Here is a 21,299-nt window from a genome sequence, read left to right as displayed (position 1 = left end):
TTTATCCTTCTTAGCTAGGTGTCTATTTCTTATAAAAAGGTTCTTTTTCTGATTTTTAAAAATAATTTTAATCGAAGCGAATACTCCGCCTATGAGAGATATTAACCTTCATGTTTTAGTTATCTTGGCCTTTGAGTAACTAGGAAACAAAAAGTTAAAGCTTCAGGTTTTACATTGGTTTTTTAATTGAAGAAATACAGTGGGTTACAATATCAAAACCCTTTCTTTTACGTGGGTTGTTTTTATTCGTTAGTTTGAGTAAACAACAAATTTTTCATTAGGGTGGTTAAGTAATAATGTGGTTCTCTGACTTTCATTCAAAACTCTGTTAACACGTTGTTTTTGCGGAAATTTAATATAAGCATTCATAATACAAACGTACATCCACAAAGTCATATTTACATAATATGCATCAAAAATGTTTGATAAAGTGATTTATATGCGATAGAAATACTAGAATTAAGACGGTAGATACATTCAAGGTCCTGTAGGAAATCAAATTAGATAAATTAAACATAATTGTGTCTCTAAAGATCTGCTAAGCGGAAACATACTCATATAATTGTAAAATTACTATCGGTATTTGTAATGCAGTTAATCCAATGTAATCTAATGAAAGGGAATTTCAAGTCGGATGTGTCATTATTTAAAAACTAAAAAAGACAATCAAATGAAAATAATTGATAATAAACATGATTTTTTTTTATACCCGAATTACAATTGACATCTTCTCTCATTATCGAGATACTCTTATGAATAAAATGTTTTTAAAAACACGAAACAGTACAATGAATTAAAATGTTGAGATAATAATTATTACAAATAGATACCTACTACATGTTACTCTTGAATTTTCCTTGCCAAAAATAATATAAAAAAACAACAATATTACACTGCAATAATCAATCTTCGTACGACGTTGAATACACATTCATTCTGATCCTTCTATTTAGGCGAAAAATGCATTTATCTTTGGTGTCTTCCATAAACAACAATTGCTCAATAGAAGAGCAAACCATTTATGGTAAGCAATGTGTATCCTTAATTAAAAAATATGAACTGTCATTTTTTAAAACGACAACACCAAATCATTATTGTAGCTTCTTTTTGGATTTCATCGGGCTCGAGGTTGATGGATATTTTTTTTTTTTTTTTTTTTTTTTTACAAAAGAATTGCAATCACAGAGGTCACAAAGGAAATGATGCCAGCAGTTTTAAATGGAGCGTTGTTAAAAACTGGAAAAAAAATCACAATGAAATTATTTTTAAATAAGAAACGCTATTAGATGTATAAAAAAAACTGTTTCCATTGAAAAGTTTTACTTAGCGTTGCATTCATATATATATATAACAATTTAAGAAAACTTGTAAAATGAAAAGCTATTTGTAGTTGGTTTGAATTATTACTGTAACTAACATTCAATGAGATACCATTTATTAAAAAAAAACATAATTATCAAAACCAATCACAAACCAGGTTCCGAAGCAGTCGCCAAGGGCTGGGTAGTAGTGGTAGTTATTCTTTTAGTAGATGACGTCAATGGTATTGCTGTTGACGTCATAGGTGAGTATGTTGTGGTAGTAGAGGGCGTGGTAGTAGTGGTTGTTGTTGTAGTTTTAGTAGTTGTTACAAAGCTGGTAGTTGTTTGCGGTGTGTTAGTAGTCTGTGGTGGTTTTGGGGTGGTGGTGGGAGGTACTGAAATAATAGACACGTTGTCTGGAGAAGGTGTTCTCTCTTTGAATGATTTATCTAATCCGACGACATATTGATGTATATAGTTTATTTTAACCCGTTATGGCGTCTTCTCTCACTGGAATTATAGAAAATATAAAACGCCATTCATATCTACACAAGCTTTAAACTTCTTTTTTTTTTTACGAATTGTAATATTTACTTTGATATTTCTTCTCTCTTCCTTTCCCTTTTTTGAAATCATACGTATATATAAGTTTTCTTTCTATCATTTTCTAACAATCTTTCCTTATTGCAGCTATCTTTATGAATAAATTTAAAAGCCAAATACTTTATTTCTTTGGGAACCTCTTCAGAGGCAATGCATCAGGAAGTATTTATGCTTTATTGTGTAAATCTAAAAGACTTTTAAGGTAGGATTTGACATTCTCAAACATAATCTTGGAAATTACATAAGAAATTTTGAAAAAAATTAACATGGATTTAAGTTTGGTTAGGGTTTTAAAGGTTTTATTTCATTCCAACAGACTTCATATCTTCATCAGTTTTCAGTTACTTTTTATATCTTGGCTATTTTCATGGTCATTCTTTATTTTTATTTTTTTTAAAACATAACCGCTAATGGGAGAACTATAATAGAATTGTTAATGATTAGATAGCCGATGGTAATTATTAAATGCCTTCTCCCACAGTCAATCAGCGAAAGGCAAACCTGTGGTGGTGGGCGGTTCACGGGTTGCGGAGCTCATTGTGGTAGGCGGTGCCAATTTTGTTGTTGGCATAACAGGCACTGAAAACCACAATTTATTCATAGTTCACCTATCAACTCAGAACATGGTCACGTGATCTACAGGCTGTGACGCAAGGCGTGTGTCAATATTAATGTAGCGTTTTAGTCCGGATTTACGTGTTAGCGTCACAGTATTAACGGATTTATAATTTAATGGATATATAATTTGTTACGAGCAATTTGTCAGCAGACGTGTGGATGCGTTTGAATAATATGCAATAAAAGATCGATATAGAGGCACAGTTTTGCCAAGCATGAAATGGATAATGTATGCATTGTGATAAAGAGAACGACGCTGATGATGATGAGGATGATGTTTATGATAATGAAACTGATAATCCCATTTAATTTATTATAAAGATTGTGTTGGGGTGGTAATTTCTTTTTTACATACTAAATCGATTAAATTCTAATACGTTGTTATATACAACAACCATTTCTATTAATTGGGATTGAGTTATTTGTTTGATTCATCAGCTAATAGAAACCTATAATACATCTAAAACAGCAACAACAAAATACAAGGGATTAGCAAAATCGTAGCAATATTCTGGATAATAGTTGTTATTGTCGTCTCCAAAAAATATTAACAGGACTTAAGAAATATGACATGCAAATGGTAAAATCCTAAATCTGTGCCAGGGAGACAGCATGAGACTCACAGAAAACTGGGTTCATTGGTTAAAGCGGTATTTTCTTGAATTTCGTGAAAATTTATTTTTTGTTTTTAATGTTTACAGGTCAAAATTTATTTTTTATTTTTTAATGTTTATAGGCAATTTTGATTGTCAATCAAATTTGAGTATCAGTTGTTGAGTTATTATAAGCATGATACAGTGCTCACAATTCTTTGTTATGTGTACAAAGCTGGCATTCAAATTTTGGTTGATCATTAAAAATTCATTGTAAACAAGAAAAATAGAAAAATAAAAATTGACCAAAATCTTGAGTCGTGACCATGCCCTTTTACGAAACAGCATGAGACTCACAGATAAGAAAATTCAATGGTTAACAACGATTTAGTGTCCTTTGGTTAAATAAGTTTGTTTACTGGTACCAACTGTTGCCAAAACCTTTAAGTTAATACACACCTCGAATCGCAGACACTGAAGATGAGATACAATGACGTCTTTATAGCAAGCGATGTATGAAAGCGATAAAAAAAACCTTATACAAAGCATAATTATACAAAATGAGAGCACAATCTGTAATATTTCAGAGCAAAGCCATAAGCTCGATTACTATAGGTGATTGTGGTAAGCATTACAGTGCATTTAATTGCAAAAAATAAAAAGATAAAGCAGCTGAATATAACATTGCTTTTTATGTTGATACAGTCGTACAGAAGTTTTAATGTGGTTGTTATAATACTAATTGTGTGATACTGAACTTACCTCCAACGGGACGAAGTTGGGCCGAGTATACTCCGGGGTAGATAGTTCTCAAGTTCTGGACCACAGTAGCCCTGGGGATACAGAGATCAGTACGTATTACATAAGACGCTTGTTACATTTGTCTTCATATAAAAAAATTTATATCAATGATTTACAATTTGGAATCATTCAATATTTCAAGAAATCCAAAATATTGTCGTTTTAACGAGCATAAACAAAAAAAAAAACATGTTGTAAATGGCTAACATGTTTGGGTGTTTTTGTGTGTTGTATTGTTGATTATGTCGTTCATCTTATCATTTCTGGTGTCGCTGTCCCTCTACATTTACATTTATTGTAAATTGTTTTAGTATTAAAATTTTAATTGTGCTCCTGTTTGTCGGAGTTGTTTGCATTGCTGTCCTAATATACTGGTGTTTACTAGTATCTAGTGTGTACTTATCAATACATACACAAATTGGACCTGCTCTCGCATTCCTGGCTCGGGTATCCAAGCAAAACGTACGATATTTTTGTCATTGTTGGCTGTATGTGTCAAGGTCAAACCGTTTTGACATTGAATGACCTTAGAGTCTCCTGTTTGGAGAGGAATAAACTGTCCCCAGGACCTCGAGCCTCCGTTTGGTGTCCGGGCCTGCACAATGAATCCACGGAAAAGACCTCCTTGTCCTTGGATCGAAACTGTCAAAATTTAAAATGCATAACGTCAAATAACGTACAAAAACTGCTCGCGTCTAGAAATCAATTTGATAGGAATGATAATGTTTGCTATACACTGCAAAAAGATCAGCATACAGCTATTAGATAGCATTTGATTTGAGAAATCTGCATGGTCTAATTCACTGTTATTGAACAACTGAATTATAGAGTCAGATTTAAGAGATGAAAACTTACAAGAGATTTTAAAGCAAAGTTAATATTTATTTAATTTTGAGTGTTCTTATTTTATATATGTACAATATTTTCTCATAGTTTTCGTGAATTTTTGTTCAAGAGCGTATGCGCATTAATATTTCCAATATAACTCTTCATGGGTAGGCCATAAAAAGGTATGTAAATGACAAAGTTCTTTTCAACATGTAACCAATGACCTCATAACCTAATAATCTCAAAGACGTCATATATGATCACAGCCCTGACGCTGGAGGGCGAAATTGCGTCATCAATAACGTCTACATACATCGTGGGATGTCATACAAGGGTATGTGTACAGCGCATCGATCAAACCATGCTAGCCTAACCGAACTATTAGTTGTCATTCATATTTTATGTAAACATACCAGAGTAATGAATTAGCATGCACGCTTATCGAAATAGTAATATTTCTGATACACCATAGGGTGATCATATATGTTTATGTGAGAAAATTCAAAGATTCATCAGCTAAACATTTTATTTCTTGGTTTTATGATCTAAAAAACGATGTTTCAAATAGTTCTGTAATATTTATTGATAATAAAAACAGATATTTAAAATAGTTCTGCAATACCTAAAGCCATTTGAGCGCAAAAGTTACTGTTGTTGTTTTTTTTTATATCGAAATGTTTTTAATATTATGAAATCGAAATCATGATAAAATTTCCAATCTCCTGTTAGTCATATTTTGTTGTTGAAAAAGCTATGTAGATCTCAGGAATGAAACAGGTGATTACATAATGTCGCCCTATACCAAAAATTAGTTTGCTGTAATTATATTCCTGAGTTGATTTTGAAAATAATATTAAATAAATCATTTAACGCTTAATTACATAAAGGTTTGAGTTATATGCATAATTATTAGAAAAGCTGGTTTTGCAGCAAACTAAACTTTGTTCTCATATTGCTTCGATATAATCTGCATAACACACTGTGTTTTTTTTTTTTTTGTATATATAATATAGAATGAGTAAATAGAGCAATATATTATGTAAAAATGAGAGAGAGAGAGAGAGAGAGAGAGAGAGAGAGAGAGAGAGAGAGAGAGAGAGAGAGAGAGAGAGAGAGATGTAAAGAAAATCTGTATGGACAAAGTCGATCTTAATATTCAAATTTGATTAAAAAAAAAGAAATTGAAAAATTGGTTCATATTCATAGCGTTCTAAATTTATAAATCATTTATAAAATATTAAACAAATTTAATTAAAGTTGTAGCTGTCATAACTTGATTTTTTTTTGTGGTCATGACAAAAGTCGAGATTTTTTTTTTCTTTGGTTCTTTCGTAATAATATCGTTATTCAAAACATTTTATGACTAGTTCTATTTATCAAACTAAGTTTAATATATATTTTTTTTGTTTACAAAGCCTGGTTAAACACCTGAAAAGCTCAAATTACTTACCAACAACGTAATTTTTACCACAAAGCTCGGGATTATCACAAAATCGGTAATACGGAGTAGACAAGGACAGAGAATAAGCGGACGGATTGTTGACAAAGAATTGCTGGGGGTGTCGGGGGAGTAGCTGCACGCAGGAGTCGGGGGTCGTGGGGGATCCCTGCGGAAACGCGGTCACAGAAATAGAAAGAAGCAACAGAAAGTAGAGTTCCATAATATATAGGTGGTTTTTAACACTTTGAGTATCCATTTTTTCCTTCGAATTCCGGGAACACTAATTTGAAGATCAAGTAATTCTGTTTTTTTTAAAAAAATTCACAATAACGGGAACACTTAAAAAAATTCAAATAAAAGAGAAATGGTGGGGAAAATCGAGTCCCTATGAAACACTATCACATATATTTAAATCTTATTTGTTACATTTCCAGTAGGTTTACGGGAAACACAATGGTGATCTGGATCTGAAACACAGGTAACTACAAAATCAAGGGCACCTTGTTGACGGACTGAGGTGGAAATAATTTGCGCCAAAAGAACCTCTACATAGCCAAAGTTGACCCGGAAGAATCACTTTAATGCTGTAAGACATTAATGTTCTGATGTAATTTGATAAAACATGACAAAATACAATAACTGCGCCGTTCTGGGACTGCCGTAGGGGAGAGAAACCGTGTATTGCCGAGCGTGTACATGATTCGGACGTCATTATCAAACGCTGCTTTTAATTGAAAACAAATAAAACGGACAGTTTACGAAAACACTATAAAACAATGTTTGAAAAGTAAGTAGAAGTTTTTTTCCCGTGAAAAAGCAAAATGTGTATCCGTGTGTTTAGTCTTAATGTTCTGATTAACTCGATGCAATTAAAGCAATTTTAGAGAAAAAAGGAGAAAAATATTCAAAGGGGAATTTAGATACTAGTAAATCAAAATAATTTCAAAATTAATTGATCTAATGTTGGTAACTTTTTAGCAGAATAACTGATTTGCATTTGGGAAAAAATGAGGGCGTGATTGTGTATAATGTGTAATTGAACTTACAAGTTTTCGATACGGTTGGAAAGAGCGCTTTAAGCCTAGCAAAATGACCACACCCCGGCTATCGAAATATCGTATCCTCAGACGAACCTCTTCTTTGATGATGCAGAGTAAAGTAGACTAACTTCTCTTTTATATACAATTAAATGTAAAATTGTTTCTGATACAAATTAAGTATAAGTCTATTTTCTAATATGAAACTTTTTGATACGGATTAAAACAGCCTATTTATTTTTAAAAGTATGCTTTCCTTTTCTTTTAATAAAATGTTTAATCAAGTATAAAGACTACTTTTTTATGTTAGTAGACTACCACAGTTTCTGAATTAGAATAAAGTTGACCACCACTTCCTTGACAGAAAACTGCTTTTGATGCGAAATAAAGATGACTACATGTACCACTTGTTTGACTGATACAGAATTAAGTGGATTACCATTGTTTCTGATACAGAATAAAGAAGTCTATCTTTTCTTTGATATAGAACTGATCTAATGCGGAATAAAGTAGACTACCACTTGCTTGACTGATACGGAATATAGGAGACTAACATTTCTTTGATATAAACCTGCTTCTGATGCAAAATAAAGTGGATTACAACTGCTTTGACTGATACAAAATTAAGTGGATTACCACTGCTGTGACTGATACAAAATAAAGTGGATTACCACTGCTGTGACTGATACAAAATAAAGTGGATTATATTACCACTGTTGTGACTGATACAGAATTGAGTAGACTACCTTGCAGCGGTTGTAGGCCGCACTGCTGGTTGGAGGTACAGGTCTGGTACTGCTGCTGACTGACCAGTATACGGTACGGTCGGGTCGTCCCCTGCTGGTTCGGCACCTGTTGGTTTGTCAGTGGGTCCATGTGAATCGGCTGTAGATTAATGCAGGACTCGGTCCGCACTGGAGCACCTTGCGGGTAGGATAAAACGGAAATTTTACAGCACAGTACACAGAAAACGGCGAAAGAGACACACAGGCGAAACATCATGTTGAATTTTTAAAGAATGATCGGGTCTTTCTTTTTCTTTTTAACTCTGTTATAACGAAATCGGATGCGTGTGTTGACCAAAGGGGAGAGGAGAGAAATGGGAGAAAGTTTGATCACGGACTGGTGTATTTCTATAATTAATAATATTTAATTAATCACTCAAAACTATTCCGTCACGTGATTGCCCTGTAACCGTTTTCTGGTGGGTGACTTGATGTGTTGATGGATCGTATTTAAGCTTACTGTTTTGTAAAGAATTTGTGTACATGGTCTCGCGAGAGTAGGCGAGTCATGGACCATGTACATGCATTCGATGACAGCGTCATATCCTCTGTATATCCATCAAAAAGCATGTTTGTCATATTCAATCTTATAATTGTTGATTTACATGGTTTTCTGTGCGGTCATTAATTAAGTGCATGGATTTTGTTTGCACCTAACGAAATTAAAGCCTTTAAAGTTAATGGAAAAACCGCATTTAAGTTTTATTGAATCGTAAACAGATAATCCATCATAATACAATCTTCAGGTGTTCAATTCGTTGTTTGACTAAAAAGGGTTCCAATGGTGCATGATATGAGGCATTATTTTTTTTTACCAAATTAAATATATTAGTTTATGTAGAGATATCGAAATTTTCATATCTGAATTTAATTATGTAGATACTTCAAAACATAAATTAAATTTTGTCGCTTTACTGTTTGACTTTTCATAATTTTCTCACATCTGTAACCCTGTACCTGTATTAATCGTGACTAATCGTTTCTCCTTGAGATCTTTTTTTTTTTACATGCATAGACTAAAATATTTGAAAGAGATAATTTCAAATGTAAGATAACTTTGTATTATTCTAGCATGCACCGAAATAAATAAGAAGATTAGAATGTCAAGGATTATCCATTGCAGAGATTATATTAAAACCACGTCTACCTGTAGTAGTGGGGAGTATGCACTTTCTTAACTGAGCAATACATGTATACACATTCCGATAATCTCCACTAATCCGTCTGGATCATCGTGTCAATCCAACTCAGGACTTATCCAGATGCATTCTTCTGTGCATGTATATTAAACTTTTGAGTTCTCTCATTATGATTTGATTCAAAGCTACCGAATCTAAAATGTGAGGAGTTGATTAAAGACCCCACGGTACCAAGAGATCTTTCCGTTTTCAGTTCCATGCCGTCAACAGAAAAGATGAAGAGATTATTCGAACGTCATTTTTCCAAAATAGTGTCTGCAGGAATCGTAGGCAGTGTGCCTTTACTTCAGATAGGTTTGTATCTGCTAGCATATATTATCTATTATATATAAAATACATGCTTCTGCTGATAACTGAAAAGTAATTCCAATGATAAAAATCCGTCTCGTGTAATGATGATGCGGTCATTGAATAAAATGTTGAAAATACGTTTTCTTAGTTTCTCATAGAGTATAGAACCTTTATATCAAGAGCTTGGACTTTGGGTAGTTTGTGTCAAACAGCAATGTGACGTAGGCCTATGGAACGCCATAGCTGCCTTAAGGTTAATTTCATATTATATGAATTGGTATATCTTTTTTATGCAATAGTAATAACATCAGTATATACTGTAATTTCTCAATCATATCCAGGGATGAAATCGTTATATGAAGTATTGTGGTAAAACCTGTTTGTATTGTGGTGAAAGCTTTACATGCAATTGTAAATCCATTATATGATGTGACAATTTTATTATATGCCGTTGTTGAGTCATTATTTGATGTGATGTGATGATTTAAAACTGAGTTACCTTGCTCTTGATTGTTATTTAAAATCATTTTAATAGCATCTATATAAACCATGGCGCTTGGAACAAACTTATCCGTACATCGCTGATTCATACATTATTGCACGGCTTGCTTTTAACGATGTCGAACAATATACATGTACATAATAATTTTTGAAAACGACATATTTTACAAAAAAAAAAGTACATTAACTTTATCAATTTATGCGTTACTTTGTTTTAAAATCCCTCGTTCAGCAGCAGATGTTTACAATTCATGTTTATAATGTGAACAAAGTCAGTAAATTTGAAAAAAAAAATCAGCACAAATGTAAAAATTTACAATGACAAGCGTTTTGAAACTTATTTATCCCGACATTAATTAATTTCAAAACCATCGGAATAGGGGTATTACCTTTTCGTGCGATCAAAAATTAATTTAAAAAATACCAAGCAGTTAGTCTCGGTGATTATTCGGCCATCCTGCGTAACCACTCGGCTGTGTATTTTTTCGAAGGCCACTCAGCCATTGCTCTTTGAAATCAACAAGATTTGTCTGGCTTTTGAGCTAAGACTGCGCAATCGGTGTATATTTCACTTTTTAAACTTGTTTTTACGCAACAAATAGATAGTTACGTCCTACTGAAAGTTCAAGGCCTTGTTAAAATGAGAATCGGACAAATCATTTTGCTTACATTGATATTAATTTAAAAGTTCAAGTAATTTGGTTATCATACTTTGTAGATTATCACGATGGGTATGACATTGTTACAGTAGTTTTGTATCACATCTTATTCCTGTCCCCCTGTATTTAGGAGTGGTCTACAGATTGCTGTGGGTCCCGGAGAAGCGGCCAGTCAATAAGCGCGTGTGTCGCTGTAGCTGCTTTGACACCATCTTCAAAGGTAACAATTGTCACATACATTTGTATACTACTGTAACAGACAAAATCGTTGAAAATATTTATTTATTGTCAAATGAACAATACCACCTTAATTCGATTAGTTTGACTTGCCCCCCCCCCCCCTCACTCTCTCTCTCTCTCTCTCTCTCTCTCTCTCTCTCTCTCTCTCTCTCTCTCTCTCGTTGGTTGATTCTTTTTAAATATATTATAAAATATCTTCTTTGGTTCTTTTATTGCACAGTGTAAAAGGTATCATTCTTGTATTTGGATTTAAGGGTAGATAGTTAAGTACTCTCTATTTTATGATACGCCGGTGTATACAAATTTGCCAATGGTCAAAATTGTATTTTGTCAGGTACTTATGAGAATGGCGGCATTGTTCGATACAAGCACCTGTACTTCAACGCAACTTTCCAAACCTTGGTCATCTGGATAACGTTACTGGCCAGCATAATTGTAACATACGAAACTTTGAGTCGTCTGCTAGGTCTTTTCCGGAAGAAAAAAATCCGATGGCGAATGTTTATCCTTTTTGTTGCTAACCTATACCCAAATTACTTTTCATTATGGGCTTTCTTGAATTATATTAACGATGGATTTTACGAATATTTCATGCACCAAATATTTTTCACAACGACAGAACTATTTTCGACATGGAATATAGTCCGGATGTGTTCAGCCGAGGCAGACGTTGAAGCTTGGCGGATTAAGACAATCGTTGCTATTGGTTGCATGCATATTGTTATAGGGGGTGTAGATCAATTCTTTGAACAGTTGATTCTTTGGAAAGGAGATACGTCGCAACAGATGAGAAGTTTGTTGCTGGTTGCTCTCGATGTGTTGCATGTGGTGTTGCCGTTAAAGGAGCTAGCGATAATCCGGAATTCAACATTGAAAAGTTGTCTGACTAGGAGGGAGATGGGTGAAATATTTATCTGTATTCTATTTGGATTCATCGTGGGAAATTCTATCTTTAAAGACGCATAATCGCTGCTGGGCTCATTGCATTGCATAAAAACTATGTATTTGAATGTGAAAGTAAAAAATAAATTAAAGTTCTTAATTTCTATTTACTTTCACTCGATCAATGCTGTTGTTTTATATCCTTTGCATTCGTTAATTTTATAACATATTTACAATAAGTGACTGTTTCCAATAAATGTGAAGAAAGACGTTTTGATTTATAGTCTGTCCCAAGTTATTGCTTCCATCGCTTTTTGATGATTTTAAATGTGAAAGAAATACAGTTGAAATCGTTAAAAGGGAATATATCCAAGATATCTTCATTGAACAATTATCCCTTTCCACTTAGAAAAATTCACAGGAACGAATCGAAAACAGATTCCTTACGGAGAATTATAATGGGGAATGTTTAGATCTGTTCTCCTTTCGGAATACACTCGGAATACTTCGCGCAATTTTTTAACGTTACCATCCGGGCTTATTAATGGCTGTTGCAATGCAAAATCTCCGTAGACTTTCAATTTCGGGATGTGTATTGAAACCTGAAGCAGTAGAGGGGGCGTTTCAAAACAGATAATCTGGACATTTTTTATATTAGTGGATGAACATAGTTTGAGCACAAAGGTATTTACTATTATTGAAATATCAAGCAAAAAGTGGTGGAAGCAAAAACTCGGGACAGAGTATAGTAAGTCGAAGCGCAGGCTCTGTGTTAATGACTGAATGTTGAACTTGTTCAAACGGTTTTCATTATCATTATGGAAACAAACACTTTTTTTCGTTCACTGCCATATTTGACAGCGTCAAATTCTTATTCATTCTACAAATGCATGCACCAAGATAATAACATAATTGTAAATTTATGTTTATAAAAGCGAATAATAAAAGTCCTTGCCATTTTTATATATGCTTATATTTATATTTTCAACTGTCTTTGTCTATGATAACATTACGAATAAATTTTGAGCCATAAAACCCAATAACGTCATAAGACATGAGTGACACTAATGGGCGTGGCTTATAGCATAACCTAAACACGGTATTGGCTGTGCCGCGTAGTAATACATAGCATATGGTACATAAAAAAAATAGTGGTTTTAAAATAGTTTTGTTTTAAAGTGTACAAATTCGAAATAATATAAATATAAGGAATCATTCTTTGAATATTATGAGGTGATCAATTCGGTCGGAGCGTGGTCAAATCTATCATAAAGCCCTCCGGGTTTTATTGGATTTGACCACGCCCCGACCGAAATGATCACCTCATAATACTCAAAGAATGATTCCTTATTCCTTAAATAATAATATGTTTTACGGTGTGACCGTTGGGGCGAGCGCAGAAAACACTACACATCTCTCATCATTGTTAAACTGCAACCCATGGACTTTGCCCAACCAGGAAACTTTGGCTTTAAATACAAAGCTGTTTGAGGTTTTTTTTAACGTAAATACAATCATGATTTATCATTCCTTTACTCTTAGATAATGATCATGTTAAATTCAGTAAACAATAAATTGTTTGTCTGTGTTATTTCTCATTTTGTTCCTTGTTGTTATCCGTGTTTTAATTATTTTCCTCTGACACATCAATTCTGTTTTTTGATTTTTTTTAATATGTGTACGCTATATCTGTGTTTTAGACATGTGCCCTCCCATTTTTTTAGTGTGTGCAATATTATTTAAAGGTTTGGCAACATATGCAGATAACAAATACATGTAGATATTTTAACTGTTTATTTTTTTCTTTTTTTGTTTTATTTATTACAAAATGACGTGGCTGCACTTAGTTCTAATAATAATCAAACTTTTTTTAAATACATTTTTGTCACCTATTACCTAACGTAACGTTATGCATATATGATTAGATCAATATGACGGTAAATTAAGCATGGAATTCGCATGTATATTTAGTAAGCAAAAAAAAAACCTCAGAACAAAACTAATCAGCCAAAGAGTTGCGTTAACATTGAGTACTTACTACAAGTTACACCCAGCACAGATGCTTAATCCACCTCTAAATGTATTGTGCGAGATCACTGTGACGTCATACTTAACTCGAGGAAGGAAATGACGTCATATGTCAGCAAAAATTGATAGGTAGCCTACAATTTTTTTCGTAAGCATATAATTTTATTTGTTTTGCCTCGGACTAGAATGTCGCGACGTCATTGGATGAAACGCGTCACGTGGCTGCCTTACAAATTTCTTTAAAAGGCAAGCGTCAAAATTTATAGGGCAACATGGCGGACGTAACGTTATTTGAACTGATTTTCTACACAAACGTTTGTTTACATATCAAACTTTAGGTCCTCGACAAAACAAAACACTTATTAGGTTCGTTACTGACTGTTTAAAGAAATTTGTGGGGTCGGTAAAGTCCATAGAAGGCTCGGCTTCGCCTCGCCTTCTATGGACTTTACCGACCCCACAAATTTCTTTAAACAGTCAGTAACGAACTTAATAAGTAATAGTGTTGTTTACTTTAATGGTTTTAAAGGATTTTTTATTGTTAAATGAAATGAAATAGATGTATTCGCTTCCTGTTCCACCATGTTGCTATGTACCGCAAAGAATTATTGGGATTTGTTTTGCCTCGGACTAGAATGTCGCGACGTCATTGGATGAAACGCGTCACGTGGCTGCCTTACAAATTTCTTTAAAAGGCAAGCGTCAAAATTTATAGGGCAACATGGCGGACGTAACGTTATTTGAACTGATTTTCTACACAAACGTTTGTTTACATATCAAACTTTAGGTCCTCGACAAAACAAAACACTTATTAGGTTCGTTACTGACTGTTTAAAGAAATTTGTGGGGTCGGTAAAGTCCATAGAAGGCTCGGCTTCGCCTCGCCTTCTATGGACTTTACCGACCCCACAAATTTCTTTAAACAGTCAGTAACGAACTTAATAAGTAATAATGTAGAACTATTTCACGCAGGTCCACAAAATTTTCTTTGAACAATGTGCAGATTTCAACTCGAATTTCTTTCGTTCGTACACGTTATCTATGGAGCTCGCTAAGCGAGCGGCGCTTCGCGCCGCCTCGCTGCGCTCACTACTAATCAAAATAATAAAATTTGAGATTTGAATTAAGATAGCTGGATGGATGTGCCAATTTTCTGCTGTCTATATTAATCTCATTTGGGTGAAGAGCTCGTATTAAGATATAGGAAAATTTTCAAATTTTAAATCTTAAATCAAATTTTAAATCTTAAATATTTGAATTTTTCTTATGGACTGTTATGAAATGCCAAATTTATTATATTTAAAATATTTATAGGCATATCTGATAGGTAATGTGCTGACCATCCACTTCAGACTTAGTTTTAAAAAAAACCCGACTTTGATACTTTAGGTAATTGATGCCAATAGATTTTTTTCTTTCCCCAATTGTTATATTTTCAAAGGCTTTCGCCCCCACCCACCGCGCCCAACACACAACTTTGTAACCAACAAAAGTCTTTGTGCTCAACTCAACTTTAGAGTTGTCGTTTCTGCTATTTGATGATTCCCTTTAAATTCCACACCTACGAGATTTTTTCTGCTTGATATCGATAACAATAATCGCCAATCGGCTATCCGTAAAAACCAAATCAGGACATACTGCAGCGATTTCTTTCAGGTATGTTACTGGTTTTTTGTACTCGATATCTTAATTTCTAGATAAATCATAAAAACTGACTTTAAAATAATCAACAAGAAATAATGCAGGTTTTCCAGAATAAATCATTCATGTCCGATTGCTAAACATACATTTACTTCTTAATCCTATATAATCTAAGATCAGCACATTTTAAATCACTATTTAAAAACCCGCTTGAGAGAGCAAGTAAACATAGGAGCTTGATTTCTTTATATTCAAATATTAATATAAAAAACAAATTCGAGCGTTTGCCTCATACCAATTCAAACCTTCTTTGTCTATTTTACATACACAATTTCGTTTCTGACTGACTGTCTTTACAAAAATCAATATGAGCCTCTCTCTCTCTCTCTCTCTCTCTCTCTATCTCTCTCTCATATTCGTGGAATACAAACCTGACTGATTTGTCTAATAATATTTCTCAGTTCTAAGACGATGTAAGCCTATGAAACTGTCTTAGAGGAATGGAAGTACATGGTCTGCAATACAGTGTATCTCTTTTATTTGAATATCGATATCTTATATAATTATGTTAAAATTTATAATGAAGCCAATGAATGGTGTAAATATTGCCATAAGCAGGCACAATAAAAAAAACAGCGCAAAGGGGAGGGGTGGGGGGCTCAGAATTTACTTCTGTAAGTATCCTTTTTCAGAAGGAAAGACTACATGAAATCGCTGAAATTCGCGTTTTAATATGTAGGGGCATTTAAAAAAAATTCGTTGTGGGAGAATGAAATCCAACACTTCTCTTGTAAATTTTTAACGTGTCTGACGGAAACCGACGAACCAACAAACCCAGAACTGTTATGATAACTGACATCGTTTGATTCTACTATCCCCAGGGGGTAATATTACTCGGACGCGCCTCCAGATGTTCCGACCACGCCGTAATTTTGTTGTGTTACCGTAGGGGGGTAGTTCCCAGTTATTGACTTTCATATCAGTTCATACACATCGTGTTGGATTTCATTAACCCTGTTCATTTGGGGGTAACGGACGGCATATGGCAATACGTACATACTGATGTATACTGTTACTGATCTACAATGTATTTACCGTATGTACGATAGGATAAGCAGTTGATATCAAACTCCTTGATGAAATCCACCCATATTTCCTTCTCAAGTATTTGCGGATATCCTGGCCGACTTCCTCCCACGGAGTAGATGCCTGCATGATGAGTTTTCACTGACTACAGGATGGCGGCGTTAAAACACTGACCCTGCTGCCGTGATCAAAAATCAATACTTTGGGTCTTCTCTCAGTAAAGATGGCGAGCTTGTCTGAATGGAGAAGTCCGCCGGGGTTCGGTGGACGCCAGGCTTGGTTATCGGGTCTTCTTGTTTGCATCATCCCGTATATTCACATTGGTAAGTACAATGTACATTTATAATGCATGTTATACAGGTATACCATGTATCAAGTTCCTCGGATGCGGGTAATTCATGTAACGCGATATGGTGACTAAGGTAAGCTAGTTCAGGCATCGCGTTTTTTGAAATCACTATGACAACCTATTGTGTTAACGCTAGATTTCGCGCCATCATTCAAACCCAGACTTTGGTATCGGGTTTCGACACGATCTGAGCAAAATCCGGTATCTAGTAAAATACTGTCAGTATTTTTTTAATCAGAATTTTTAAGAGGCATTATGAAAAAGCAGTTCTTTATCTTTTTAACATGAATTTTTTTTAACTTAATTTAAAGTTGTTTTTTTTTTAAATTTTTTTTATGTATATCGTGTTGACTTTTTTAACACTACATATACATGTACAGGAAAAGGGAAGAAAATATTATTTTTAAGTCATTAACTCACCGTATCCGACACTGAATATACGTGTTTATAAAAAGAATCTGTAAAATATTTTCTTTTGCAATGGATGTATATATATTATAATAGAGAATCTGACGCCTTGTTTAATTTGAAACTTTATTTTTGATGTTACTTCCCATGTTTTGTGTAAAAAGCAAACATCAACACATACACATAACCTCCCAACAATTAAATCACCGTTCCTCGACGAATGGCGATGTTTATACTTCTTTTTAATTGAGACATTATATTTATTAAATACTGTCTGTTTGGGATGGTATCAGTAACTATGTCAACCGACGCCCTTGGCTAGCGAAGATTGAAAGTTAAATGCTGATTGTTCAATATCAATACATAAACCTCAGGTACTTTTATTGCACGATAGCAAATATATTGAGTAATATCTCGCATGAAAAATTAAAGCTTACTATTCATTCGCTTTGTTTAAAAAGTCGCAAACCATTGCCAAAATCTATGATTTCATTTGGAAATATATTTCTCAGCGTGCAGGGCTTGAGACAAAACATTTTAAAAAGTTTGTCGATCATGCGTTTGGAAAATTTGTGCATAAATGTATTTATCTACTTATATCTTCTACAAACACATAGCTATTTGTTTGTATTTTTCGTGATTTTATTGGTCACGTGGTGAAAATGACAATGTATTTTCGACAAATTGTAATATAGATAAAATTGTTTTATTCTACAGGTATAGTCAACAAGATGTTTTGGGTTCCAAACAAGATCCCTGTGAACCGAACGGAATGCCGTTGTAACTGTTTTGACACAGTGTATAAAGGTAGACTCTAATATCTGTGTATAGAAAATTTGAAAATTTTATAGTGGGGCCGGGGGGGGGGGGTGTCAGGAGAGTCCAGACCCCGCTTAAATACTCAGACTTCTAAAACTCACATGGTACATGTATATACAAAAAGTTACCACCCCTCCTCTTCCGGGCAAAGAAAAGTATCCCTTAGCACCCCCCCCCCCTTCCACGAAAAATTTCTTGTTGATCCACGCATAATTTCATAGCCATGTAGTGAATATTATATTCGGGTAAATAGAAATCAAGACTATTGTTTCAAAATAACAGTCACGGCAGCGATAAAAAAAGGTTGGCCAAAAATTATAATTATAGTACATTTGAATTAAAAAAAAATTCACCGAGCGTGAAACATGTAGAAATCTTCTCACATAATATTTTTTAAGTATCCAAAAGGCAGAAAACGTTCAAGTACATGTAATATGTGCCTTTTTGTAACCCATGAAAACAGAAGTTTATATATATATATATATGTACAACAACTTTGTTTTCGAGCACGTCAAATTACCAGTATTTCAATATTAAAATCATTAAAACTATGTTTTGTTTTCTTGTAGGATCGTATGAAAATCCAAGGAAAACGGGCTATAAACACATGTATTTCAACGCAACATTTGAGATGTTAATCATTTGGATTTTAACGCTTGTTACCATCATTCTCGCATACGAATCATTCAAACGTTTACTTAACCTCTACAGCACGGGAAATTTAAGATGGAGGATGCTAATACTGTTTCTTTTAGATATATATCCCAATTATTATTCATACTGGTCTTATTTCAACTACACTAACGATGGATTCTATGCGCAAGTCTATCATCAGTTATTTTTTACGACAACGGAACTGGTTTCGACATGGAATGTTTTCCGGTTGTGCTCAAAAGACACCAAGATGGAGTCAGGGTCCGTCATGTGTATCGTGGCCATTAGTATTATTCATATTTTACTGGGAGGAGTGGACCAGTTTTTTGTGCAATTGATCCTATGGAAAGAAAAAACTTTCCAGAGAGCGCGAAACATTGGTTTCGTGTTGCCAGATATTTTGCATGTGATTTTAACCATTCAGGAAATGGCCAAAGAAAATCGGATATCATGGACGCAAACCTTTACGCGAAATGAAATTAAGTTTGGGCTAATATTTGTTATAAGTGGTTTTGTTTTAGGAAAGGTTATTTTTCGCTAAATCAAATGAAAAAAATAATCAGTGGAAGCCTAAGGTTATTGCATGCACTCTAGCTGTGGCAATTTAACGGACAAATCGCCAATTTAAGAATTTCTTCATCAATATTCAAAATTTTCAATCTACCTAATTCTTTAGGGGTTTTTTTCGATGTAAAACACGAATCATGCTATAAAAAAGTACCACTAATTTTAAGCACGTGGTAGTACGTATTCGATCATACAATTGTAGCTGCAATAATGTAAGCCCTCTGCGATTTTTATATCTGATGTTTACTGGAGAGGCCTCAAAAAGTAAAAAAAAAAAAAAAATCGGGAGAGGGCTACATTATTGCAGCCAATACAATTGTTGAGCATCTCTACACAAAATTGTAAGGACCAAATCGGAATTGTACAAGAATTATTCATGGAACCGAGCAAGTAATTTACATTGGATTTGCCCAGTCTAGTATCATCAGGGTATGCGAGATTTGCTGTGGGTTGTTTTGTTTCTAGCTTCTGTTTTATATTTTTTGTATTGTAAACTGAATAAATGTCTCAGATTTTTAGTTATTTCTACATACTGTGTGTTTATATACATTATGGACATGTATGGACACCGTCACACAGGTATTTAAACCTTTCGATTTCGCTAAACCGATTGGACACATGAAACTCACGACCGACGTGTAGTCTTCCTTACGTACATGTAATGTAACATGTCTAACGTTTTGTGCATTTAAATTCACAATAATTTAATTATGGTTGTAACGCGGCATTTGATTGGATAGAAAAATTTAGTTAAATTTGTATAACCTGGTTTGCACGTCACAAGACACGTCACAATGCACCAACGTACTAATTCACTTGACGTTACGTTTGAATTTTGAACAGATTTATATCATTTTTAAAAGTAAAACGGACTCAATTTGTACAGCAAATTCCAGAAAATTAAATTATAAGGAATGAACTCAATATCTACCCAAGTTATACTCGTATAACCTGGGCTGGGGCAATTTACGCTTTTTTATAATCCGCTTCGCGGATTATAAAGCGTAAATTGCCCCAACCCAGGTTATACGAGTATAACTTGGGTAGACAATGAGTTCATTTCTTAATTGTATGTGCATTTACGTCAGTTATTTGTCGAAATTACGTGACGTCTTCCGTTGCTAAAAAAAACGCCCTTTCAACATTGGTCTATCAAGATATAAACATAAGATTACACCCGTGAGCTTAAGCTTAATACTTACAATGTATATATAATATCTATCCTATTTGTTTCATTCATCTATAATAAAATATTCACGACTTAATTATAACAAACACGACTTCGATTTCCGAAAAAGAAAGATAACCCTAGTTAGCAGATAGATTATAAAAATATTTATTTGTAATTAATTTCTCTGAAGAGGATTTACTGTTATTTAGGAAATGCTTTATTTTGGATCTATTTTAAAAAACACAAAAATTTCATATCAAAGGATGCGATGACCGATATGTTCAAGCATTGATTTTTTATAAAAATATACTGGGTACCATCGCTCCTACCGTACAATAACACACAAAGGGTGCAGACAAATTGAATTTAACGCGCAGTACGTGATGAATTCAATGATCATATTTACATGAAATTTAAACCCGGTATTCCAAAGAAAAAATCCGGTAATTGATATGGTGAAATAGCGAGAGGCTACCAAAGTGCACGGATAACTCATCCTACAGTTTTCAAGATAGGAAGTTGTCGTTTTGCAGATCAATTGTACATATATTAAAGATGTGCATATATATTTTAATATATATATTTAATTCAGTATTTCAAATGGTCACCGTTGACAGATTGCAGTGTTTAACAATAATTTCACGACATGTCTCTGTCTTGCAAATTTAGAAGTTAATTGCGAAATTGGTTGTTTACTGTCCCTTCATACCTAAGGCTCACTCTAGGCTGTTAAAAAAGAGCCAGTTTGAAACTCTTGACAACAAGAGGCCCAGAGGCCTTTACAGTCACCTGAGTAC

At 33.9% G+C, this 21,299-nt stretch overlaps 1 protein-coding gene and 2 long non-coding RNA genes across 13 annotated transcripts; 2 read left to right on the top strand and 1 right to left on the bottom strand.

The window, feature by feature from the left end:
* Positions 1-928: 928 nt before the first annotated feature.
* LOC105331995 (defense protein l(2)34Fc) lies at positions 929-8,344 on the bottom strand. Of its 7 annotated transcripts, none has more exons than XM_011434403.4 (6): positions 7,969-8,344; positions 4,330-4,558; positions 3,878-3,948; positions 3,575-3,589; positions 1,475-1,696; positions 1,139-1,236 (listed from the first exon to the last, which is right to left on the bottom strand). In XM_011434403.4, exons 1-6 carry the CDS (start codon positions 8,222-8,224, stop codon positions 1,163-1,165), a joined length of 867 nt encoding a protein of 288 aa, XP_011432705.3. In that variant the 5' UTR covers positions 8,225-8,344; the 3' UTR covers positions 1,139-1,162. The 7 variants fall into 7 exon arrangements, with proteins under 7 accessions (XP_065929430.1, XP_011432705.3, XP_065929429.1 ...); XM_066073357.1 differs by lacking the exon at positions 7,969-8,344 and adding an exon at positions 6,195-6,712; XM_011434405.4 differs by lacking the exon at positions 1,475-1,696 and adding an exon at positions 2,406-2,483 and having other exon boundaries at positions 1,146-1,236; positions 7,969-8,342.
* A 933-nt stretch (positions 8,345-9,277) lies between these two features.
* LOC105331994 (uncharacterized) lies at positions 9,278-12,671 on the top strand. Its single transcript, XR_010709896.1, has 3 exons — positions 9,278-9,500; positions 10,788-10,877; positions 11,232-12,671. It is a non-coding gene; the product is annotated as an uncharacterized lncRNA (long non-coding RNA).
* Positions 12,672-13,891: 1,220 nt separating this feature from the next.
* LOC105331992 (uncharacterized) lies at positions 13,892-19,857 on the top strand. 5 transcript variants are annotated; one of them, XR_010709895.1, is made up of 4 exons: positions 13,892-13,936; positions 16,614-16,857; positions 18,009-18,098; positions 18,680-19,857. It is a non-coding gene; the product is annotated as an uncharacterized lncRNA (long non-coding RNA). The 5 variants fall into 5 exon arrangements; XR_010709894.1 differs by lacking the exon at positions 13,892-13,936 and adding an exon at positions 13,941-13,955; XR_010709892.1 differs by lacking the exon at positions 13,892-13,936 and adding an exon at positions 15,316-15,463.
* The last annotated feature ends 1,442 nt before the right edge of the window (positions 19,858-21,299 follow it).

The sequence above is a fragment of the Magallana gigas genome, chromosome 10, assembly GCF_963853765.1.
Source record: "Magallana gigas chromosome 10, xbMagGiga1.1, whole genome shotgun sequence".
NCBI classification, from domain to species: Eukaryota; Metazoa; Mollusca; class Bivalvia; order Ostreida; family Ostreidae; genus Magallana; species Magallana gigas.
This window is presented reverse-complemented; position numbering and strand designations above follow the sequence as displayed.